Raw genomic sequence first — 27,137 nt, 5'->3', positions numbered from 1 at the left:
TTGTGATGAAAATATTAACAGAGTTTAAGAGAGTCCTATTGCTATCTCCCCTTCCGGTTTCCATCTTTTCCTCTTTGTAATGTACATCTATTATTTTCTTATCTTCCAGTAACCCACCCCCTCCTGCTCTCACGTCCTTTGCTCATGTATATGTCCCCGATAATTTATTCATACTCTTGAGCTTGCACAGGGTTATGTTTAGAAAGGGTAGATGGCTCATCATACCTACATACAGCCATGTAGGCTGCATCAACCCGTGGGCTTCTCTCTTTATCCATCTCCCTTGCACATAATACATGCCCATGAATAAATGATACATGCCTTGGTTTGGATGCAGGTGCTAAAGTAGATTTTATATCCCGACGGTGGTGCAGCGACAGCACGCAATCGTCTCACCATCTTTTATTTCATTTCTGCTCTTTTTCTTCGTATCATATAAATGTCATATTTTTATCATATTGTCTGTGACCCTCCATAGAGATGTTTGAGGTTTTACCAAGGTGATGTAGTCCTTTGGTGATATGACTAATTGAACATTCACAAAAGGTTTATGCCTGACTTCTGGATCATTTACTCTTAGTGGAGAAAGACTTCACACTAGTTTTGTACATTCAGTCACACTATGGACCCTACGACAATAGTACACAGCAAAAACTGTGGTGTTAACCGGTGTACACAGAGGACCACACCAGTTAGTTTACACCGGTGTTAAATTGACAGTTAGTTTAGCACCTATAGGTGTTCTTACAGCATCCTTGGTTGTTACATTTACACTCTTTGGTGTTTTGTTCAATCTCTAGGGTGTAATTTTAACACCTCAGGGTAGGGTCCTCTATTAACACCAACTGGTGTCAGTTTGAACACCACAGTTTTACAGTGTAGAGACAGTGATTTTCTGTTTCAACAAATGGTCTTTCCCATTTCTGAAAATCTGTAATTCCTTTTCTACTTGATCTAAAAATGGAAATTCTGTTTGTCACTGATAATGGGTGATTTCAAGTACGGTATTGAAATCTGGTGTTGGTGTTGGGACAACACCAACACCAGCTACAACACCGTACTTGAAATCACACTGGTGTTGGGATTGACCTTGGAAAATATGACGTATTTCCGGCAGTTTGTGTTGAGCTCTGGTGTTGAATGTCGTCTGCTGAACCGAGCATTACAGCTGGTGTTGACGATCTACGTGCAATTTCCCTATTCACCAACACCAACCCCAGGGATTGGGAAAATCGTAATTTCAAGTTCGGTGTTGGTGTTGATGAACTGGAGTTAACGAACAGGAGGCGAACGCGATGAAACACCCCCTTAAAATTATCTATTATAGTTACAATGAGCGCAAATCATTAGAATTTTACAACATTTTAATGAAAAATAATATTTATGCTTTCTGATTATGCAGAGATTTTAACCTGTGCATTCTGTACGATAAGATTTCACTGCAATTTCTTCCCGATTTCACTTTCGTCGTCGAGAATTTCTCTCGTAAAGTTGAGATGATCAGCAGTGCAGAGGCGTGACATCATAGGATATCGATCTTCTGAACTCAGCTCGGTGTTGGGGCTCGGTTCAGATGCCTTTTCACGCTCTCAACACCAACACTGAACACCGTACTTGAAATCACCCACTGTACACAGCAAATACCTGAATTCCATTAATTTTTACATGATAAGTAAAAGAACCAAACAAAATCTCGAGTTTTATTTACAGGTAAAATGGAAAATCACTGTCCCTACAGTAGGTCCATGGTCACACAAACAGGCAGCTCTACGTGATAGCAAAATAACAAATAAAAATCATGGAATAGTACACACTGCATCTTCATGTCCAGACTAATGAAAAAAGGCTACCAAGCTCTGCATAAATGAAAAAAAAAGTTTTTGATCACTTCACTATTTTCTGCTGCATCAAGTGGAATGAAATCCAAAAGTGTATTCAAGTCAAAATTACTGTGGGTGTAAAGTCTTATTTTTAATAGATATAATTAAAGGTCAAGTCCACCTCAGAAAAATGTTTATTTGAATCAAAGACAAATTAGAGAAAAATCAGACAAGAAAAATACTGAAAATTTCATCAAAATCGGATGTAAAATAAGAAAGTTATGACATTTCAAAGTTTCGCTTATTTTCAACAAAATAGTTATATGAACGAGCCAGTTACATCCAAATGAGAGTCGATGATGTCACTCACTCACTATTTCTTTTGTCTTTTATTGTTTGAATTATACAATATTTCAATTTTTACGAATTTGATGATTAGGACCTCCTTACCTTAGCACAAAATGTTAAAATAATGGAATTCTATGTGTTCAGGGAGGAATGAAACTTCATTTTAAACTTCATTTCACATGGCAATGACGAGAAAATCAAAATATTTCATATTATAAAATACAAAAGAAATAGTGACTGAGTGATGTCATCAGTTCCCTCATTTGTATACCAACCGAGATGTGCATATAACTGTTTTGTGAAATGAAGCGAAACTTTAAAATGTCATAACTTTCTTATTTTACATCCGATTTTGATGAAATTTTCAGTGTTATGCTTGTTGAATTTTTCTCTTTTTATTCAAATCAAGTTTTTGTTGGGGTGGACTTGTCTTTAAGTATTTACTAAGAATAGAACAACATAATCATTCAACACAAATTCTCTAGTACATGTGTTCAAACATATCCAGTTTTCAGTAGCTAAATGAAATTTACCAGAAAGTGATGACATAATTGCCAACTTAACCTCTTTGAATTTTGAAAAAAAAAAGAATAATAGCTAACTATGCGAGATTATTTGATTTTCCATTGACCATTCCTAATTTCTGGAGAATTTCAGAGTATTTCTGAAATGAGCACACCATGGAACAGTTGCTTTTGATCCCTAACATATCTTGCATGCTGTCCTGTAGTGATTCATAGAGGGTTCAACTACATGTACATGTAGTTTAGGTAAGGGAAATGCATTGATTTTGTATGCGAACTGTGCCGACTGAAATTCAGTCCTCTAGCAAACCTGGATTGGTAGTATGAAGAACTTTACTTATTTTGCCTCTCATGATGGTGGATGGATGGACATCTTGAGGAACAGACTAACATCAAAATAGCTGCCATATTTTTACCACACAAGGAAGTTTCAAATTCAACTAAAGGACGTCACTTGGCAAATGGAAATAATTAAAGCTATCCTAATTTCTGCTCAAATATTGCTCATAAGTTTATCTCTGCAAGTCCAGTATTATCTACAAATAGGCAAAGTATGCCAGCAACATTGAGATGACAAGAGCGATAAGGCTGATCCTTCCAACGAATGCTGAACATCTTAGCATTCCTGTGTATCCCTGCCTTACATCACCAAATGTGAGACAATAGCAGTTATTGGTTGCACTGACATCGGTGTAAGAAGCTCCCAAAGCCTTTGAAATCTCGACACAGACATAGCCTCCTTGATACGTTGAGCACATATCGGAAGAAACATTGATCATGGTGTGGACATTCTCGATGACAATAGTTTCTCCAGCTGCAATCCCAACGTTGATGTTGGTGGCTGATGTCAGCAGAGGGGTTATGTCCTGGGTTGTTGCCCCTCTTGCTAATGGATTGGAATTGTCACTCACCTTGAGGAGGAGGTCGTAGAGGTCGGAGCCAGATGCAGTTATGTCAGTTCCTCCAGCGTTCTTGATGGTAACATTGTAGGTGATGATGTTGTCAACATTCAGTGTGAATTCAGTGAAGTCATTGGTGATAACAAGACCAAATGCTTGAATATCTGAAGGATCTGAATGGCCATCAGTCAGCACATCAGTGGCATTCCCAGTGACATCAGTGAAGATGGATTCTGTTCCTGAGCCATCCCCAGAACCTTCTTGACAGTCAGATAAGCTGATGAATACAACAGAGAGAAACACCAGTATGGTGAGGCCGGCCATTTTAAGGATTTTTTTCTTGCAACCTATTACTGTTACAAACAGATAATTATTTCCTGATTTATTTTGCTGGGAAACTGGCGTAGAATAACAAAAATCACTCTTTGAGTTGTACCGTCAGTGGCACGTCTTTGGCCGTTCTTGGTTTAGTCATGGATCTTCAATTTAGATGGCGGATCGGTCATTGTTCTTCATTGTCTTTTCTTCCGTTATGGACCAACCTTGATAATCATGTGTCAGTCATGTCATATATGTGATGAAGATGTTGGAGAAGATTTCCCAGTGAACAGTGTACACCTGTATAGGATGCTGAGGAATGGCAGAACTGGCGTTTGATATGCGATTTATCATCCTCGTTGTAGTATTAATATTTTAAAGGTTCCACTACATAAACAAATTATCGTTCTCATGATAGATGAAGCGTTACTGTGCATTTACATGCGTCGTTATGGTAATGGAAATATAATGGAACTGGACTTGATTAATAGGTTTCTATTGAAATTGACTTTGGTTGACCAGCAATGCAGGTAAAATAACTTCATATTTCTTAGATAATTTATTCATTGGTTGATGATGATTATAATAATAATAGACATTTGTATAGCGCCAACTGCCAAGCGTATTTCAAAATTATCTGTCTCTAGGTGCACTGTTATTATTACCTGGCTTTAGTTTTGGCTGTTTTTCAGTGCTCCTTAATGTAGGAAACGATCCTACCCATTCATCTCAAGCAGTTTAAATACTGCAAAAAGAGAAGAAAAAATATTGTTGAAGGAAAGTTTACTTTAAACCTACGACTCTCTATTTGGAACACAACATTTCAATCCCTTTATATAAAGTTGATTATTACTCTCTTGGAAAAATTTGATTTTTTTTTCATTGAATAGGGTTCTTTGAGCACATCTTTACAAATTGGTTGGATTTGAGAAAAATTTATCCGATTATGTCTTGAATTGGTTTGAGATCAAAAAATAAAAATTGAATATATTTTTACTTTTATGTGGCACCCAACCAAAATCAATTTTCCTTTAAAATGCCAAAATAAAAGTAAAACACAATTTTGATTACAACCTAACTGCTTAGGGCATGTACTTTCATATGATTTGGAATAATGACATATATACTGTATGTGTACTTTATTTTTTTTTTTTTTTTTGGGGGGGGGGACTGGGGTGTAGCTTAATTTATTGAAAACAGTGTTTCAAAGGGTGGGGTCCATGTTAATTGGAAGTTCAGGTATAACAATACATGTTTTCTGGATGAGTTTCATTTGAATTCTGCAATTTTAAGGGTTTCTGATCAGTTCTTAGACTTGTTGGACCAAGTCTGAAATTAGACATAGACACTGTTCTCATTATACTTTTTAAAACCAGTTTATCGAAAATCGGTTCAGGAAACCAGTTTGGAAGATCGCTTTGCTAGCGTTCCCATGTGATCAGCCAAAAGTGGTTTTCAAAACCACTTCACTTAAAGTGGTCTTGATGCTTTGGAAACGCTCTCAGTAGGAACAACATGTTTTAAGCGAATTCGAAACTGCAGGGTAGACATTCTACACACAGTGTGTGGAGAATCGCGCTCGAAATGTGTGAAGATCGCTTCCTAAAGAACGGTTGTGTCCTCAGTTACACTAAAACCAGTTCAATGAGGCCAAGCGATCTTGAAAACTACATCGCAAGGTGGTTTTCCGAACCGGTTCGAAAGACTGCTTCCAAGTCCTCTTCGACCGTTTTCATTAAACGTAAGATTTTCCACTTCAAGCTAGTTTCCAGTATACTAATTTTAGTACAGTAGTGAGAACGGTGTCAAACATCAAAGCAACATTGAGTCTGGTGTATAAATTGGATCATCTACATGGCCAACATGTATCTCAAGACTCTTGATATATACATGTAGGTATAAATCACATATTGATTCAATAGATGGGGAACTCCCCTTAATCATTTAGGCCTATGTATGTTTGTATATACCAGCCTAGCTATGGCAACAGGTTTGTAGTATCTTCACCAACAGGCGAGTGGGCAGGGGGTGTGTACTTTGATACTCTGTCTGATTCCATACTTAATGTTCAGATGGTCTACAAGCAGTTGGTCTATATCTCTGATACTTGTAGTCTAGGTCCACATGGGTTGCACCCATTTTGATCCAATTGCCATTTGGTCTTTAGTTAGACTTGTGAATTTTTTGTGATGAATGTCTATGCATGTGTAGTGATTTGATATTGCTTTTCTGGAACATTCATGAAGCCTACAACACACACAGAGGTAGCCAAGGTCCACTGCAAGTTTCAATGCCGAACGGTGATAGATTTTTACTTATATGCATGAAACCAGAGTAACTTCTCAGTTCTTGAACATGAACCACAGTCTTAGTTTTTATTTGTACTTATTTTTCTTCAAACACGTACCCCGAACAATCACTAGTTTATAAATCAGTTGAACTCTGCATCTCACACCCCTTTCAAAAAACCCAATTTGCTGCTAGTAGCAGCATAATTTGGTCGTAAAATTGGAGGAGGACCAGAGTTATCCGCATTATTTTGATGCTGCTATTATCCGCATAATAGCAGCATCGGGACAAGATTTTGAGTTTATGAACGCATTTCCAAATAATGCGGATAATTGCCATGGTGCGGTCACAAGGTCACCCTTTTCCAACACAACCGCATATCGGAGGGGGCGTGTCCAGTTGTCATGACGATTATCCGCCTTTTTCAGGACGGGCGCTCGTAAAAATAATGTGGCTTAATTTCGGAGTTTGTGAACGCAATTTTTATTGAATTATCCGCATTACTCTTAGGCGGCTAATTGGAGGATAGGTTTATGAAAAGAGTATCAATTAGTCTAATATCAATAGCCTTGTATGTAACCAATTACAGACAAGTCACATGACTTTGTAACCCAAAAGCAATGACATGTCATCTAGGGCAAATATTGACTGCATCAATTGCATGTATATGTTTGGATATTAAAACGATCCAAGGTACATGTAGAAGTGGTTAGAGAAAAATATTTCAATCAATATTCAATATTCTCGTTAACCATTGTACACAATGTCTGTGATCTCACTCAGAATCACAGAAAATCTCACGCATAGCTGATCTTTGAACTTGGCATCTCTATAAAGACGAAATAAATAAATAAAAGTCGTGAAAGAAATGAGGAGCAATAAATAGGATATAGTATCATAATAAAAGTTACAGCTCAGATCCCAGGGAATTGCTTATCATATTTTATGTATGTATGTGTCCATGTTTATTTTGTTCTTGCTTCTTGTTTCCCCGAAAGGTCAATTGTAGATATTGGGGCACCCTATTGGTCCCATCAGTGCTTATATAGCCATCCATCAGCCTAATTTGATTTCACTAGCCAAGGGATGTCCCCATTCCCTTCCAGAGATGAGAGTGGTTGAGAGACATCCATAGAGAAGGGGGTGGGGGAGATCTTGGCCTTGTCTAAATACATAGAGCTATCATTATTCCGATCAACCGCAACTATGGAAAGCCAGCAACGTCAACATCCAAACTACATGCTTGTTCAAAAGATTTTCTCACCATGATGTATATTCATACATTCGTAATTTTTTAAAGTTTCAGGGTGTTTCTCTTTGTGGACAATGTGCGAATTTCCTGTACAATAAAATTGACATATTTCCTTACAGTTGTGGTCGATCAGATCAATCAAAACTCTTTGTAAGACGTGGCCCTGATAAGGCAATAATGGAAGAATAAAAGAACAATTTGTTAGTAATCCCAGAAATAATAGTACACAGCAAACCTGCTCTTGAAAATTGTACACAGTGTTGTTTTCTATATGAACCATATACAGTTGTTGTTTAAACAGTTTAAACAACCATGATTCATTTTTATGATTGATTTAAATAATTTTAGAGGTTCTAAAATCCTACAGCAAGCATATTTTTTGTTACAACATAACGTGCAATCTCTTTGAACTCCTACCCCGCCCCCCACATAACATTCTCCTGATCAGAGCCAAACTCTAAACACCAATCATTCTCCCTTTTTCCTTCCACTGAGGAAATCCATCCATCTTTCATCGCACCTGTTGTCTGCTCTCTTGTTCCACTAATCAATTCCAAATGTAATAATGAATCAATACATTGGGTCAAGTTTATCACTTTGGACTCCGCCCCCTCCATCCCCTCCTTTTATTTCATACTCAAAATCAAAACCAGACTTTTGATCAAGTTTGAGAATATATCCCTGCAATTCCTCTCTCCTTTGACAATTTCTACCAATATTTTAAAGTCTGTCTATTAAAAAAGCTTTGGAGGTGTTGGTAAACTTTCAATTTATGAATTAGATCTATATGTATATATTGAACTATCTAAAACTCCAATCATAAATAAGTGCAGTGCATGGTTGTTTAATCTGTTTTCATCTTTGTGAAAATTTAAAATTCAATTTGGATGTGAAACTCTGTAATATATTTCTTCTAAAAATGGCAGTTTGAGCAAAGATATCTTAGAAGTTTAGTGATTGAATATCAGAAAGCTACACACAATATACTAGGGAATTCATTCTTACCCCCAATTCATGCTTGAGAAGTTGTTGTATAGCAAGAAAGAAAGAAAACAGAGGTATTTCAAATTTGATTAGACACCTGACCAGTGACCAAAATATTCTTTTTTTTTCACCTAAAATCATTGAATTAATATTTTCTTAATTTCATATTCTCCACATTATAACTGTTCAAGAACATACACCTATGACGGCCTACATGATCTACATGTAGCAATGAATTGAAATGTGGGCATGGTGCTGAAATTGGAAGTCTTCTATTATAAAACATTCTAAAATTCATTGTTTTGCAGGCATAATGACATGAATTACACTTTTCTGTACCATGATTTTAACAGAGCAGGTTGAGATGAGGTGGAGCTGAGCTCACCCTGGATGATATGCATTCCAGACACCATCCTTGGGCTAACAAATGTCAACACTGGGATATAAATAGAAGCCCCCAGACTGGGCACAGTTGGTAGCATAGCATATCCCATCCAGACCAGCAATCTGATGATGATTGTCTGTGACGAAAGGTTTTGACTTTTTATGATTAATGTGCATTTTATCCCTCCATAAAGGGTTGGGGAAAAAATTCACAGGGAAAAATGTAGGGTTTTTAATCAAATCAATTTGCTTATACTAGTATTGTGGATCAGTGGATAAGTCCCCAGAATGTAAGTAACAAGGTCCACAGTTCACATCTGCCACTCCCTATTCAGTCAATAAATGGCTATCTGTCTGGATTTAGAAGTAAAACAATATTGGTAAAGGACTTAAGTAAAGTTATTAGCACATGTAAATTTTATGCAATGAAGTTTAAAAATTAGCATTAATATCAGCTTTATAAATTATAATAGGAGCTGAAGATAGATTGAAACCAAATATTTATCACTAGGGTCTCACAGCTGTAGACTATCATGGACCCCCCCACTAAAAAAAACCTCACAGACAGTGAGCTCAAGAGACCAAGCATGACCTTAGAGTGTCCTTACTGGGTAAACAAAATGAGTCATACTAGAGATAAGACTTGTACCAAAACTTCCAGTGTAAAAACATGCCTTGTTTCTAAACTCATCAAGCCTATAGTATGAGTAAGGGCTACCTTACCATGGGGTAGGGAGACCTCCATGCTCCAACCCTATTGTTCCTACCCCATAAGAAGATGGAATCAGACTTGAATTATGTTTCATATATATACATAATGATAATAATATAGGTATATTTACCCAGGGAAGCTACTTCAGATCTGAAAACTGTTCTCCCAGTGGGCCCTGCTATTATTATTACCCCGGCTTTAGCTGGGCTGCCTAGGCGCTCAAAGCATTCAAGGAATTTCTTCCTACCAGGTACCCATTCACCTCACCTGGGTTGAGTGCAGCAGAGTGTGGAATAAGTTTCTTGCTGAAGGAAATTACGCTATGGCTGGGAATCGAACCCACGGCCCTCTGTTTCAAAGTCAGAAGACTAATCCACTGGGCCACAACACTCCATGAGGCGAGTTCTAATACCTCCATGTTCATATTATTAAGATATGAAGGAGGTTATGGATGGTTGAAACATGTGAAAGGTAATGAAGCGTTGGGAGTGACAGAAGGGTTGAGTATCAGTAGGCCTAATTGGTTTACACCCACTTTACTCTCCATTTGGTTTTATCCCACTTGGTGTAATCCTAATTCATCTAAAGTACAACTAGTTTGTCTACTTACCATTTGGTATAATTGCCAGTTAGCCCATTTACCACTGAGCTGGTTCATGAGCTCCTCAGCAATTGCAAAAGAAAGAGCTTCTAGAAATGTGGATATGAGAGAGACAATGTTTGCCAGTCAAAGCCACAAGAAATGCAGACTTGTTGAGGCATCAAGATTTGCTTGTATGACCTTATTTAATACAATAAAATGCAAAGCAACTCAAATGTTGCTGAAGGTTTGAGCTCAATATAATGTTGTGTAGTGAGTTAGTGACCAGTCCTTCAGAATGTTATTAATATTCTGTTTGTTTTCTCAGAGCTATTTTCTTATGAATCCAGCAGTGTTTTCACACCTCCCAAATCAGGAAAATGCATGTAATGTGATGTTAAAAAAAAATTGTTAGCATTTTTCATGAAGAAGAATAAACATTCTAATTGATTGCATACTTTCTTGCAAAATTATTTTAGTTTGTTTGTTTTTATATATGTACCTATGAGAGGGATCCTCATTTTAGGATAACATTCACATCAGCTACATAACTAATGTGAAATTAACAGGTATTTTTCCTGCTCAGGGAGGTGTAGAAGCTCCTATCTCAATTTGGACAAGATAGGCTGTGGCCTTGCTAGTGGGCAAATGCAATGAAATTCTGTGTAGAATTCCCTGAACAAACCTGAAATTCTGAATTTCATTTTGAGTTGAATTGAAACCTGATCCCGCGAAGCTGGTGCATAATGCATCATTTTAATCTTTTCTCTCAGTTTGTGGTAATGATGGTTGCTTGAATGGTATTATCAGCTTGGAAGGATTAGATGTTGGAATTGAGAATGAAAAAAAGGATCATAGTTTTTCCTACGATTGCACACCCATTATATCATGATTCCCTAGCTCCCCCCCCCCCCTCTATCTCTCTTTCACCCACTCAGTTTTTATTTTCCTATGAAGAGTAAAGTCAATACTAGTTTCAGTCATTTTTTTTTAAACTCAAGCAGCTGAGCAAAATCAGTGCCGTCCATATACCTCATGCTTGGTTCAAATTGCTTGTACATGTATAGTATCTTACCTTGTCCATTACTTAATCATTTAATGATAACTGTTTTGTTGGACACTCCTGAAATCAATCATAATTTTTGACTAGCTTTATTAAAGATGCCAAATACTTTGGCAATATGTTTTGTTTTGTGTTTTCATGGAGTTGGGGTGGGGCATTTCTAAAAGGATGTTCTGGAAGAGTTAGTAAGACTGTTTAACTTGAGAGATATGATTGTTTTTTGTTTTATTCTTGCTTATATTCACTTTCGCAGTGTAGTGTAATTGGTGTCGTCTGTATTTGGCTTATAGTTTTGGTAGAAGAGGTCTGTATTCATTTTATACTACATCCTGGAAATGCAAAAAAAAAATCATGCCTATTTTCACTCTTTAAATCTGTTCTCCGAAAACACCGAGTTGATGTCTTCCAGTTGGCTGAGAAACACATATGGCACTACCCAAACACTGTCATCTTTCCTTTTTTAATTTAAATCTCCCAAGGTTCCGAGCTTTGGAAATGAACGTGGCAGCCAGTAACCAAGTCAACGTGCAATGTAGGTTGTTTGTGTGCGCCGCCGGTGGGCGTTATTCTGCAGCTCGATCAATAATCGGCATTGATCGTCCAAAATTCATGGGGCTGCTAGGTGAACTTCTGCCATTTGAAAATTCTAGATGACTAGATGCAACATGTGTCTGGACTCTGGACATGGCAATTCATGTCCATGTTGCTTGTTGCTTGATGACGGGTAGAACCAAGAGAATAACCTTAAAGTGGGTTGGAAAAGCATAGGATTGAGGAGCGACAGGAAGAAGGGGCAGGTGTCTTTGTCAGCCCTGCTCTTGGCCTGGGAATTTTTTTTTTCATTATGAGCCTTGGAGTTACCCAATCAGTGAATTAAATTAGGCATGGGCTAGGTATGCAGAAAGGACGTTGATTGCTATGTATGGGACTGGTCATTAATGTTTTACTCTTTCTGTTGCTTTCTCAGTTCATGGATGAAATTTGTTTTACGAGAGTCGAGATTCATGGTTTTTCCTTAAGTGCCTATACAGTACATGCATGTAGATGGATCAGATTGATCGTATCGGTACCCTTCCTTTATTTTATTTCTGGTATACATATTGTAGGTGATTGATATAAACAGGAGACCCCAGCTTTCCTTTTTTCCAGCAGTTCCCCTTCATGTCATGTATAAATTCCATAAATTGTGATTTCCCCAGAAAATGTTTTACAAAATGGATTTAGCTGTGCAATCATTTCACTATCCGATACAAGGGATTTAAGCCTGATCAAGTCACTGACAATTCTTACATTATCAGGTATTCTACTTAGGCCACATTTCTTTTAACTTTTGAATGAAAAAATAAAATTTCTTACATCTTGTTTTTCCTACTGATAAAGGTGATGTACTACATGCAGGGATACTAGTGAACTATGCTGTACTATGAATGTTCCTGATTTGAAATTAATTGAATCTGAATGTAGGAATGGGAAGGACGAGTCCCTGGTATCCATATTTAGAACAATGCTTTCACATTGAATTATCTTCCCTTGATTGATTGGTACCAGATCTCATCAGCCTTTCATTAATTCAAATTCTGGTGTATAGCCAAACTATCTACTGGCGCGTGAATTATTGATTAATGGTGAACGCTGAATACAATTTCACTGATAGAAATGACATGTATTTCTATTTATGGGACTAGCCATATTAGTGTCATTATGTATATTTCTATTCATATTTGATATTAAACTGTTCAATTATAGGACTTTGATACACAGAACTAAATTGATTCTTTACTGTTCTAATTAAAAGTGAATAGGATTAAGAGACATAAGCCTACATTCTGCTAGTAAATATTGGGTGTTTTCAATCTTGATTCTGAAATTTAAACAGCAACATGAATCATGATTGAAAATGCAGATCTACTGAGAAAAAATGTTCCCCAATCCCGATCGTATCAGTTCTTTTTTTTTTCAGATCGCGATTGGGATGAACATATAAGCGCTAAAAAAGATATGATAATTTATCAAAGCAAAATGTTACAAAACTTGGGTACTTGAATGAATACACATGTTAATCCATTGACGAATATACAATATTGGTGGCAATGATGAACTTGTTGGTTATCTTTAGTTGTTAGTTTTATGGATACTGTATGTATGCACATGAGCACCATGATATCATTTATTTTTGTTTGACTTTGATGCTATCCTATTCCACTCAATAATGAGATTGCATCAGGTAAACAAAAATATTCAATTTCAATATCTACTGTAAACCAAAACAGGGGATTCCTTTGATCGTGAATACCATTGAAGAATGTATTGATGCATTTACCATCTCTGGTATACATACGCATGCTCATCCCGCATCATAATGACAATGTACAGCACCTCGGTGAGAATGCAAATTCATCGGCATTGGCGAATATCCAGAGATACTAATAGTGCCATATGTTTGACTGATTGTGTGGAGGTATTTCAATCCTCCAGGAAGCGACCGAGAAGGGAGAATGAAGAGAGGCGTTGAAGAAAGAGCATCTTGGCCAGCACATCCCACTGTGCTTTATTTATCTGGTGGGTGCCTGGTGATGAGAAAAGAAAAGATAGTGACTTCAGGAGAGAGAGAGAGAGAGAGAAGGGGAAGAGAGTGCTTAGATTCTGACTGTATGACCTTTAAAGATGGTTCAAATACCTTTTTATTCATTGCCATCTAGTATACAATGATATTCCTTTCTTTAAAACCTCTTTCGGTTGACAAAGCAGTGCCTCTGCATTGCAATTCTGGCTCACCACTTGACGATATGTTGTCAGAGAATCTGATAAGAATTATATTGGAAGTAAAAATAACTAGAAAGACATCATCTTTCATTTCAAATTTATAATATTGGTCTTCTGCATGGAAATTGATGAAGCACTTTTCATAATTACGGCTTCTAACAATGTAAAAAGTTTCCACAAAAGGGAGTGTCGTCATCGATAATGCCATCCTCTGCATTGATAATACGATGGATATGCAGTGAGCAACTTGCTGTTTTGTAGCCCTTTTGAAAAATGGCTACAATTAAAACGGTGAATTTTGTTCAGTTTGCTCACTGTGATAAAAAATTTTGACACGATGTGTGAGAATAAGGTTAAAAGCTGATGGTTAGGTCCCACCTTAGTCAGCGTATGTTGCTGGATATTTCTAAAATGTCAGAATGCAGCCTCTTAATCATATATTGATGACTACTTGGTAACCAATGGAAGAATGGTGGGAAGGGTAGTATAGGATATGTGTGCGTCACAATTTTCAATGCCTATGTGGCTGGCATAAGGGGCATTAAAGGACAAGTCCACCCCAACTAAAATTTGATTTGAATAAAAAGAGAAAATTCCAACAAGAATAACACTGAAAATTTCATCAAAATCGGATGTAAAATGAGAAAGTTTTGACATTTTAAAGTTTCGCTTAATTTTACAAAACAGTTATTATGGACATCCTGGTCGGTATGCAAATGAGGGAACTAATATTCAAATTTTCTCCTCATTGTCAAATGAAACAAGGATTAATTCCTCCCTGAACATGTGGAATTAGCATTGTTTAATACTATATGATTTAGTCAACTTGGTCCTTATTGTCAAATCTGTAAAAAATGAATTATTGTATAATTCAAACAATAAAAAACAAGAAATAGTGAGTGATGGACATCATCGACTGACTCACTTGTATGACACTGAGTTGTGCATATCACTGTTTTGTGAAAAATAAGCGAAACTTTAAAATGCCATAACTTTCTTAATTTACATCCAATTTTGATGACATTTTCAGTGTTATGCTAGTTTGATTTTTCTATATTTATTCAAATCAACATTTTTCTGGGGTGGACTTGACCTTTAAGGGCATCAGCACAAGAGTTAATGCCCTTCTGCCTGACAAACAGAACTGGGAATTTACATAGGCCTACACATCAATCCTAACAACCTTTATATGCTAGTCAGATGACAAAATATTCCTGGGAATTCCTATCCAGAGCATTATTCAGAGTTTCTTTCACATTATAAAATCACTGCATGTTGTGGCGTGCGCCTGTAATCCAAGCTAAATTGGGGGAAAGTTACAAATTGATGCAGAGGTTTGAGGTTCAAACCCTGGTTATATCTTTCGGATGATGACTATGTCGGCGCCAGATGTGAATAATCATATCTGATTGATACACGCCTGTCAAAATGCAATCACACATACAAACATCACTGTCAGAAAAGCTTTAGAGCAGGTTAGAGATGAGATAGCATGCACTGTGTGCTGAGGAGGAAAGTTATATAGACTTGGGTACCAGGATTTCCTTTCAGTTGATATTTTTCTGATGGCAGTAGGTCAGGAGTGTCAGAGGGGGAAATCCCTAGTTTCCAATGATCATGATTTATAGATGAGGTATTGAGTGAGTTCTTGGACAGTGTGGTGAGGATTGGGGGTAGGTCAGAGAAGGTACTTGGTGAATAACTTCAAGGGTTTGAGGACTGAGGAGCTTAATGAGACTACCCATCATTATACTTTTTTAATCTCCTTGGTCTAAGTTGATGATAGAAAGGTGCTTGAAGGTATTATTTTAAAGGACAAGTCCATTCGAACAAAAAGTTGATATGAATAAAAAGAGAAAAATCCAACAAGCATAACAATGAAAATTTCATCAAAATCGGATTTAAAATAAGAAAGTTATGACATTTTAAAGTTTCGCTTAATTTCACAAAACAGTTATATGCACATCCTGGTCTGTATGCAAATGAGGAGACTGATGACGTCATCCACTCACTATTTCTTTTGTATTTTATTATATGAAATATGAAATATTCTAATTTTCTCCTCATTGCCAAGTGAAACAACGATTAATTCCTCCCTGAACATGTGGAATTTGCATTGTTTAATACTATATGGTTCAGTCAAGTTGGTCCTTATTGTCAAATCTGTAAAAAATGAAATATTGTATAATTCAAACAATAAAAAACAAAAGAAATAGTGAGTGAGTGACATCATCGACTCATTTGGATGTAACTGGCTCGTTCATATAACAATTTTGTTAAAAATAAGTGAAACTTTAAGAAGTCATAACATTCTCATTTTAAATCCCATTTTTATGAAATTTTCAGTGTTGTGCTAGTTTGATTTTCTCTATTTATTCAAATCAACATTTTTCTGGGGTGGACTTGACCTTTAGAAATGAGATTGTGCTAATGTAAGGCTTCTTGTGCACCAGATGATGATTATAGGTTTGGATCGATCATTTTTTTTTATGGAATCATGTAGGTCCATGATGAGAAGGAAGACCTCGGATAATCTTAGGCTATGTTTATGCTTCCACTTTTCAGGCCAGAATCAGCGTTTCCATACGTGATTAGTCCAAAACATGGTTGCGTCCATGCTTACTTTCATTTAAACAGTGTTTCAAAACACAGATCGTAAAGTCGTAAACTCACAAAAAGGTGCGTTTGTAAACGTCGTTTGACCAGAATCAGGCTTTCAGGGGAGGTATAAACAGAACCATGATCGTAACGTGTTTAAATGACGTCATTTGGTACTGTTTCCGGTGAGATGAAAATCCACGGGCAAATACAGTCGCATTGCTCCATGGTCGCATGTTACCCCCACGGAATTACCTCATCTCCTTTGTTACATTTGCATGTGTGATAATTGATTTACATGAAGTACTATCACTAGTATTACTCTTCCAATTTGTCATGACAATGAATGTTGAGGGATTAAAAAAAACAACAACCTGGAACGTGAGTTATAATGAAGAGACATTGCCAGATACCCCAGTAGCATAGATGTTTTATTATGTTATTATGTATGCTTTAATATTCTTTATTTTTTCTCACTATTATCCTCACCATGGTGGAAATTATATGGCTATGTCAAGAAGCCCAATTCAATGACTAAAATATCGACGTATCTTCCCCATAACAACACTCAGAATAAAAAAACTTTTGAAAAAGGGCGCGCCCAACTTAACCTCGCTTTCCTGTTCAACGAAAATTACGATGCGAAGCCAGATGCAGTTCGTGATTTTGCCTCTGAAAAGTTAAGCATGAACAGCACTCCCAGAACCACGTTGACGATCAGCATTTTGAAACGATGTTTGAAAACGCTGATCCTGTCCTCGCAATGGAAGCATAAACACACCCTGATATACATTGGTTATTTATTTATATACTTCATTTTTAAGTTTCTTAGGAACAGAACCACCATGAAGATGGCTCAAATTTAGACCTGAGATATAAAGGTGTGTCTGTAGGAGGGTTAACAACTAAAAGCAACAATATGTCTAATGATTCAGAGAAGGGTAATTCACCTTCAGATGGAAAGGTGTCTTGCGATAATGGCTGATGTAACGAGAAGTGACAAAAGGAGGGTTGAATCACCAAATGACTGGAAAAATATTTATAGCATTTGAAAGCTCGCATGACCAGTGAAGCAAGATAACAGCAGTACTCTGTATGATGAGCTCTTGATAAGATACAGGAGGCCTGGCTGCATTTTTCATTTTACTCCGCGCAGTTGGGCGGAAAACAGCAGTTGCTTCACCTGCGTTTCCTGACTTCATATGTCAAGTTGAAGCAAGTCTTAAGTTTTTACCCCCCTCCTTGATTCTATTTTTGACTGTGTTTATAGCTTATTAATATCATATTGCCCCAATCAATATCATTAAAGGAGAATGAAACCTTTGGAACAAGATAGCTTGTGTGAAAACAGAAAAATCGAAGAAACAGATCAACGAAAGTTTGAGAAAAATCGGACACATAAAGGGAAAAATATGAGCATTTGAATATTGCGATCACTAATGCTATGGAGATCGTCAAATTGGCAATGTGACAAAGATGTGTGATGTCACTTGTGAACAACTCTCCCCATTACTTTAGTATATATTTCACTTAAATTGCCTCTTTTATCACATCTATTTAGTAGATAATGTGTTCTTTTTATAGGAGGGCATGTAATACAGTTCTTTAAAGAATACATCATGGATAAAGAGTTTGCATCATCATAAGAAAAAGCAAAAAGAGACATTTTGAGGGTATATTATAGTCCATCAAAGGGAATGTTGTTCACGTGTGACATCCTTGTCGCAATGCCAATGAGATGATCTTCATAGCATTAGTGATTGCAATATGAAAATGCTCATAACTTTCTCATTATTTGTTGATTTTTCTCAAACTTTCTTTGTTTTTATTCTTTGATTTTTCTGCTTCGAGACAAGCCTACTTGTTCCAAAGGTTTCATTCCCCTTTAAGGTTGTCAAACAAAAATAGGTCTGTAATTCTTTTATTCCCATAGTGTTTATATATACATAAGAAGCGCAAGATTTCCAAACTTATATATTTAAACAGGAAAGTAATAAATGAATTTAAACTTGGTTTAGCTAGAATGGAGTGAAAAGACGGGAATATGTTGCAGTTTCACGGGTGTGGTTTAAAATATGAAATTTTGATTTCTGAAATTTTGATCAATGATTGTAGGCAGCTTTACAATTCTTCAGTGTCTACATTTGATTCCTTCTTTAATCAATTGGAGACTGTCTGATTATGTTATAACACATTTTCCTGCCTGCGTATATCTGAGGTCAGCCTCGATCCAAAGGGTTAGAGAAAATTCCTATGTACAAATACCATCATCAGTAAAAAGAAGAGCATGAAAATTTTGTCCGCACCACACTTCACCCTATATTGTGAAAGAACAAGGGTGTGTTCAATGTTGGTTTCCAAATTTAAACAGCAACATGGATCATGATTGAAAACGTGATTACAAAACGTGGATATAATAGGTGGTTTCAAACCGCCTCGATCACAAGAATCCCCGTTAAATTACGAGAACTTTTTTTGGCTAAAAAATACCCATTAATTATTCCTGCATTCACACCGCCCTGCGACGTACCCTTCGGGATAAGTTCCCGAAGTTACGAGCATGCGCAGTATGGTCTGATAAGCAGGCAAGGCGCGAGATTCAAATTCACTAGCCCAGCAGCCACCCATACCGCCGCGCTCAACGACGCGCTGGGCTAAAAGTTCCTGTAATTTGCTTTCACATCGCCAAAATACCTGCGACCTTGGAAAAATCCCCGTGAAAGTTCTCGTAATTTCGCCAAGTACCTACTATTTAGCGGGTATTTTCTTTCGGGGAAATTACGCGTAGTTTGCTTTCACATTACCAAAATACCTGGTATTTTCTGATCGGGGTAAATTTCCCGATCAGAGAATACCTGGAACTGGCGAACTTCGAGGCGGTCTGAAACCACCTACTGAGGAACAGAGGGGGGGTTCAATGTCCTATTTTCTTGATCGTGAAAGTAATGTCTTTCAAATCATGATTCATGAGTCGAAAAAGATGCGTGTGTAAACGGGATCAGTTCTTATTTTACAACCTTGAGCATTGCGAATGCGACATTGAACACAATTGGGTTTTGAAACGTCTTTAAATTTGCTCTTGCAGAGGAAGCCTTGCACTAAAAGGTGCCAGAACTGACCTTTCTTGTGATGAGTCAAACTGCGCACTAAAGCTGCGCTAACGAAAGACGATCAACATATAAACGGCTTTATATTTTCGACACTGAACAGTGCACCACGGATCGTGTTTGTGTTCGGTGATTTCTATCAATCAATCATGATTCATGTTGCTGTTTGAATTTGAAAATCGACATTGAACACACCCTATGTGTGATAATTATATTTACCAAACTGGTGGCTACCCTGGGAAAGATCACCAAGATTGTAGCACAACCTGCTTGTAGCACTCTATATACATGGCATTTGAGCCATGATCAGCCCTATGGCGTGGATGGGTATAAAGAGCATATATCAAGAAAGCAAATGCGAATGTGAGTTGTAGGGATCCCCAGACAGTCGGCTTGGAGCTAAATTAGCCCATTAATCATTGGAAGAGCTCCCTTGGTAGTCGTGCACATGATTCCTACTGATTTATGTCTTCAGGAAATCTCTGCCTTTTCGTTACAAAAAGAAACTTTACTTTAAGTATAAAAGAAATGTGATTTTGAAAATGCCTGATTCCTTTGACAATTTGCATCTATGCATGTAGAAGAAGGGTCTGATGGAAGTAGCAAATTAATGCAAAATTGCTTCAGTTTTTTTTCCTTTTTGAGACATTTTCCATGTTTTTATGCTCTTGAGATTTTTCAATGTTCTTAAACCTTACCAATCAATGGTTTAATGGTTGTAGGAGTTTGCCAAGAATCACAATACGAAACACTTATCTGGAATGCCATCTTTGGAGGAGTGTGAAATTGTGAGTGTTATTTTTTTTTTTGGGGGGGGTCAACATCCATTTGTTTCTGTGCATCATACTGAATGCTGCACAGTATAATGTTTTCTTATTCTTATTCCATTAAAATATGTAGAATAGAGTTCAACTTCAGTGCATATTTATTAGTTAACATTTGAAGCCAGTTTGCAAAAATACTATGCAATTAACATGATTAAGGTCTCGGTTCAATTATATTTCAGTAGCGATGATTCTGCAAACTTATTTTAAATTGTTTCCAATCATATAACTATAAAATTGCATGAACCTTGCCTGTTTTCATCTAGGCCTACATGTACATGCCCCAAATCAAGATTCTGCATTGACAACTGTCTCTTTTTGATGAACTGCATACTCCGGGTCCACTCATTATATCAACACTTTTATGAGTTTGAGAGTATTTTCCAGTCACCAGACTAGTGTCAGCAAATGGACAGCACTACCTGTTCAGAATTCTCATCATCTTACTTACCCGATAGCAACTCGATTGGCAATGGATAACAAACAGTTCCATCCGTACCATATGCATGCATTCATTCATTTGAAATGCAGATGACACAGGTATACAGTCGCATGCAGATCGGTATAATCACAGAGTTCCTCTTCAGTATGATGCCAGCATTCACCTATGTTTTTGGAGGATAATTGGGATTTGGTGTTATCGTATCTACCATAGCTTCTAGTCTCATTGTGATTGATTAATGTAAGTCAAGGAGCCCTTTATCAAGCGTATTTTGGTGATTGTCACAACATCTTGATGTAGTCTTGGAGGCATTCACCAAATTCTAGTTTGACAACAATCCTGCAAAATTACAACCCTCATAGCATTTGGTACGTGTATTAGGCACTTCTGAATCTTTCCTTATGGCTTCCTCAACATAAATGTTTGCAATCGATCACTAAAAAAAACTCTATTGTGATTGATTACATGGTGGTCGTTAAAAATGAAACATAATTTAGCAGTGAACTTCTCGGCATCATCATTGATTAAATGATTTGGGCTAAGTTTGTCAATTTTCATTGCTTGACCTATCATAAGTCCAGTGAAGGAACCTGTCACTAATACAAGATATAAATTAAAGCAATTACTGTAGGCCTATACTTTTACTTCAATGATCATATATTTCAAGGATTTATCTTTTAAGATTACCATTACAGGGGCCTGTTTCAAAAAGAGTTGTTTAAACATAACTTAAAAATCAAGCCCAAGTTCCTAATATGCATGTTTCATTGGTCAAAAGTCAATGTTGTGTTTGTTCTTTGGACTTATTAAAACAGGTCCCAGAACAGGATTGGACTAGCCGAAAATACAGGTGGAACACCCAGATGTGCGTCTGAAATACAAGTGTGAACGCATTTGAATGTGTATGCAAAGCAGTGTTTGTCTTTTAGAGTGCGCTTTTAGCTGTCACTACAGTGAGAGATGTAAAGGTTACACTCGGAATTCAAATGACACTGGCTTTACAGATACTATGTCCACACCATGCAAGGATGCAATGAGCCGGGCTTCCATCTACATCTTTATCAAGCTAAAATTTAAGTAGTGATCTTGTGAGAATTTTGTAAAAACTAGATGAATAATATTTTCATCATTATATAGGCCTGTAGTTTTGACTTAAGCAGAAATGAAGTAATGTAGGCCTATATGTAGCTGAAAAGGGTGAGAAGCGATATTTCACCAACATAAATAAGCTTACAAGCACTACTTACGTATGTATGTCTTGGACAAATATACATAGTCAATGCTAATTACATGACCTAGTAGGCTATTACCCCCTTATTTTGCTTATTACTTTTTTCCTCAATTGTTTGGCACATTCATTTATCCATGCAAACTCTGATTGGTGTTTTGTTATAATGTTCCAAATCAATCTTGTGATCATTACAATAATTGTAATTATTGCTTGAATGACATCTCTCTAGATACTACCAACAGTGCCATGTACATGTGCATATGACGACTCTATCAAATATTGACAGCTTGCTTCATACTTCTTGTTTGTGGTAGGATATTTTTGACTTTCAAGTTTGCATTTAATCTTTCTTTTCCTCAAAAAGATATGTTACTAAGGTTTGGCTTTCTCTCCTAATACAACAACGTGCCAGTTTGGACACCGATGCAAATCATCACCTTGTCATATAGCACCTCTTAATAGGAAAAATAAACGGGATGGCTCTACCATCTAATCCCTCTCTAAAGATTTAGGTAATAGGACTCTGGGCATGAAGGTTCAGTCTGCAAGTAGTCTAAAGGGTGTGTTCATGGTCAGTTTCAAACTTTAAATGGCAACATGAATCATGATTGAAAACGTGATTACAAAACATGGAGATAATGAGAAACAAAGGGTGTGTTCAATGTCCACTGTTCCTGGTCGTAAAAGTAAATGTCTTTCAATCCACGATTCGGACGAAAATTAAAATGTCGAAAAAGATGCATTTGTATACATTTTAGATTTTTACTACCTTCAGCAGACCTGCCAACCAGTATGTTTTTTCTTCTAAAAATACAATTTTGTTTAAAAAGAATTTATTGAGAAAAATCATCTCTATATGTCTCTATTTCATAAAACGTACACAAATATGGTTATTAGATCAATGTAATTTCAGGTAACTTGTTTTTTTTTAATCATTTTGTTAAAACCAGGGTGAGATAAACACATGTTTCAATGTTTTTTTTCCATCTGCAAGAGCAGTGCACATTTTAGCTTTCATGCAGCTTGAGCGCCACGATGAGCGAGTGCGCCACACATTTTAATACACTTTTGGGGGGAAAAGTGCAGGTTTTTTTAATCACAGAATACAATTTTTCATTCCCAGAGGTTGGCAGGTCTGCTCCAGCATCGCGAATTGACATTGAACACGATTGAGTTTTGAAATGTCTGAGGCCGTGTTTATGCTTCCACTTGTCAGGCCAGAATCAGCGTTTCCAAACGTGGTTAGTCCAAAACACGGTTGCGTCCATGCTTACTTTCATTTAACCGCTGTTTCAAAACGCCGATCGTAAACTCACAAAAAGGTGCGTTTGTAAACGTCGTTTGACCAGAATCAGGTTTTCTGGGGAAGCATAAACACAACCGCGATCGTAAACGTGTTTAAATGACGTCATTTGGTACATGATTCCGGTGAGATGAAAATCCGCGGGCAATACAGTCGTATTGCTCCATGCTTATCTCCACGTAATAACAACAATCGGAAAAAAACTTTCGAAAAAAGGCGCGCCCAATTTGACCTCGCTTTACGATGCGAAGCCAGCTGGAGATCGTGATTTGCTCTGAAAAGTTAAGCATAAACAGCACTCCCAGAACCACGTTTACGATCGGCGTTTTGAATCGACGTTTGAAATCGCTGATTCTGTCCTCGCAATGGAAGCATAAACACACCCTTAATTTGTTCTTGCAGTGGAAGCCTACTCAAGCAGGTTCCAAATGGACTTTTGTTGTGATGGGTCAAACTGTGCAATAAAGCTGCGCTAACGAAAGTGAGAAATGTAGACAATCAACATTTAAGCAGCTTTATTTATACACTGAACAGTTAACCGCTGTTATCGTGTTTGTGTTCTGTGTTTTGTAATTTTGAGTTTTAATCATGATTCATGTTGCTGTTTAAATTTGAAACTCGACATTGAACACACCCTAAGACTGCATTCAAATGCGTTTTTCAGTTGAGAGTCAATTGAATATATTATTATTAGTATAAAAAATATTCTTGCAAATTTATAAAGCATGCTCATTAATGCAAATGCTTTTTTTTGTTGGGTGGTTATGAAAATGCTTAAAGTTGACCCATTTTAAAAAATCTTACTTGGCTAAATCAAGCCCCCATTTTCTAACTTAAGTCCATGCCTGGGTTACTAAGTTAACCCACCGTCTTGAATTCGGGCCTCTATTGTGCTCTTCCGAGAAAAAGCTGAAACTTTGCGATAATCATTTTGAACCCCCCCCCCCAAAAAATGGTATGAAATGCAAGTATTCATTAAGTTTGTGTTTCTGAGCTAAAAAAAAAAAAAGAAAATGTGAATGTAGTATCAGCTTGTTTGGTCCATGGTGGGTTGGTTTGGGCTGGGCAGACATTGATGAGATGTCAGGCATAGCAAGTTGTGTTAAATGATTAAGACCCTGGAAATTATGATGACATTTCCATATTGTCACATTCCCATCAGCATTGCAAGATGCCCGTCATTTCTGTCCTAGTTGAACAGAAAATATTTCTATTCCAGTAAAATTGTAAGGTTGCGTTGATAGTGACGAAAGAGCTTTAGCAGGGATTCCAACCCAAATGAAATGTTTGAAAACAATAAAAGGAAAAATAAAAATCAAAGACAAATTTGTGATGATAAACCATTAAGTATCCAGTGAATGGGAGATTATCCTTTCCACTTGTCACAATTTACTTGTCAAGTTGCTAATTTGAGATGTACATAATCTTAGGGATCTCTTGTTTAAACAACCCAAATGTTCTTTGTACCATTTCTTTCATACTTTCATCATTCTATTTTTTAAAGTTCATCCCCTTTCACACAAATACTTTGTTAACTTGACATCAAAGTTCTTCCCCTTTAATTCTTTTATTGAGACCAGATTATAAAATAAAGATTGGTATGCCATTTTATTTTGTCATCAAGCAAACAGGAGATTTTGTAAATTGCAGTGCTTTGGAAGACAGAAAGCAAGTGACATAACCTAACATTGATGAGATATGTCAGGCAAGGCATCAGTGGTCATTATATTGCCATTATTGTAAGATGCATTTGGTTCAGCCAGCTTCCCTTTTTCGCAAAATCAGGGCAGTGAAGTTCTAACAAATGATTTCTTCTCATCAATATTGACAAAGTTGACACTGATTTTTTACGGACTTCCCTTTTTAACCAAACAAACAGGAATTGTAAAGTTCCATCACATTTTTTTTTCAACATTTGACAAATTCGACATGTAACAGACTAAGTGATTTAACTCGTTACAAAGCATCTAATATGGCTTGTCACCTCACCCTAGCCATGCAGATGTGTGGCATCAAGTATAGTGTTACAATCTGTGCATGGTGCAGACAATGCAGATGATCATTACGCACATCTTACCGAACCTGATGGTTCCCGAATAAAGATCTCATTTCAGGATTCATGTTACAACCAGAAGGGTAGCTCTCGAAAGAAGGCAGGCGAGAACTAGGTGAAACTTACTGTTTGGATGAGGTTGCACAATGCAGTATAGAGGGGGGGGGGTATAGACAGAAAGCTACCTTTGCGCTATGAAACTGAATAAACGACAGTACTATTTAGGCAGGCAGATGTGGAAAGTAATTCATGAGGACATTTCAACATGTTAAGAAGTCTTTGCTTTACAAAAATCTTTTTTTCTCATAAAGGATTTTTTAAATGAATTGTTTCATAAGAGTTACGTGAATTTATATTTAAAACAGACGTTTGAATGTATTTTTTTTGCAGCTGGGCAATCCTATATCATTCACACTTCTAAAAAGTCAAGAGACAACATGACTTTTATACTTGGAACTCATTCAAGAAAAAAACTCTTGACTGGCGTTCCTTCCATCTTTATTTGCATTACCTACATTTACCAACATCATGGATATTACATTTTCAATATGTCCATAACAAGTGAAAATTAGTGCAAGATAACCATAACTATATAGTTCATTTTTTAACTAAAGGTTATTTGCAGGAGTAAATAACATGTAACTTGTAGGCTACACAGAAAGATGATAAATAATCGTTGCATCACTAGAAATCAGTCCATCTTTTGATACACGGAACAATTATACAAACACTGATATAATTTTTCCTTCTTGATTGGTCACTATTTATCGAACTTCAGCACTGATTTCAGTTGATTTAGATCAGGTAATCTCTCGGTCACATTCAGCCACGCCCAGTTCTACAATTCGAGATATCCTCTTGAACAAGGAAAAGGTTATTTGATACATTGCTGGTATAATTTGAGGATGTCGTTATCGTTCATTCATCTTGGCTGCTGTAAAGCACGTCGGTCCCAGACTCATTTTTGCTTCATCAAGTTCTAAAACAGTAATGCTAATGACTTTGACATTCATGTGGCTCGAATGACCATCCCATGATTTGGAGTTGTTCAGGCATTAAGAATGATATCACCTCCAGATGCATTGATACCACCAACAAGCTTGATAATTATTTTACCCCACCCCCCATAGGTATATGTCAGGAAAAGGAAATACATGATACCATGTATTTTAATAATGTTCCATCAATATGAACATTTCAAGCCCGTATGCAGTAATTGTTGTCTCACCTGCGAAGCAAAGTGAGACTATAGGCGCCGCTTTTCCGACGGCGACGGCGGCGGCGGCGTCAACATCAAATCTTAACCTGAGGTTAAGTTTTTGAAATGACGTCATAACTTAGAAAGTATATGGACCTAGTTAATAAAACTTGGCCATAAGGTTAATCAAGTATTACTGAATATCCTATTAGAGTTTCATGTCACATGACCAAGGTCAAAGGTCATTTAGGGTCAATGAACTTAGACCATGTTGGAGGAATCAACATCGAAATCTTAACCTGAGGTTAAGTTTTTGAAATGTCATCATAACTTAGAAAATATATGGACCTAGTTCATGAAACTTGGACATAAGATTAATCAAGTATCACTTAACATCCTGCATTAGTTTCCAGTCACATGACCAAGGTCAAAGGTCATTTAGGGT

The 27,137-nt window shown here is 36.9% G+C and overlaps 1 protein-coding gene across 1 annotated transcript; it reads right to left on the bottom strand.

The window, feature by feature from the left end:
- Positions 1–2,538: 2,538 nt before the first annotated feature.
- Positions 2,539–5,067, bottom strand: LOC121411014. The gene has a single exon (XM_041603475.1). It carries the CDS (start codon positions 3,913–3,915, stop codon positions 3,229–3,231), a length of 687 nt encoding a protein of 228 aa, XP_041459409.1. The 5' UTR covers positions 3,916–5,067; the 3' UTR covers positions 2,539–3,228.
- Between the last annotated feature and the right edge of the window lie 22,070 nt (positions 5,068–27,137).

This window comes from Lytechinus variegatus, chromosome 1 (assembly GCF_018143015.1).
Source record: "Lytechinus variegatus isolate NC3 chromosome 1, Lvar_3.0, whole genome shotgun sequence".
NCBI lineage: Eukaryota > Metazoa > Echinodermata > Echinoidea > Temnopleuroida > Toxopneustidae > Lytechinus > Lytechinus variegatus.
Note: the sequence above shows the minus strand (reverse complement) of the source record. Positions and strands in the feature narration are given on the sequence as shown.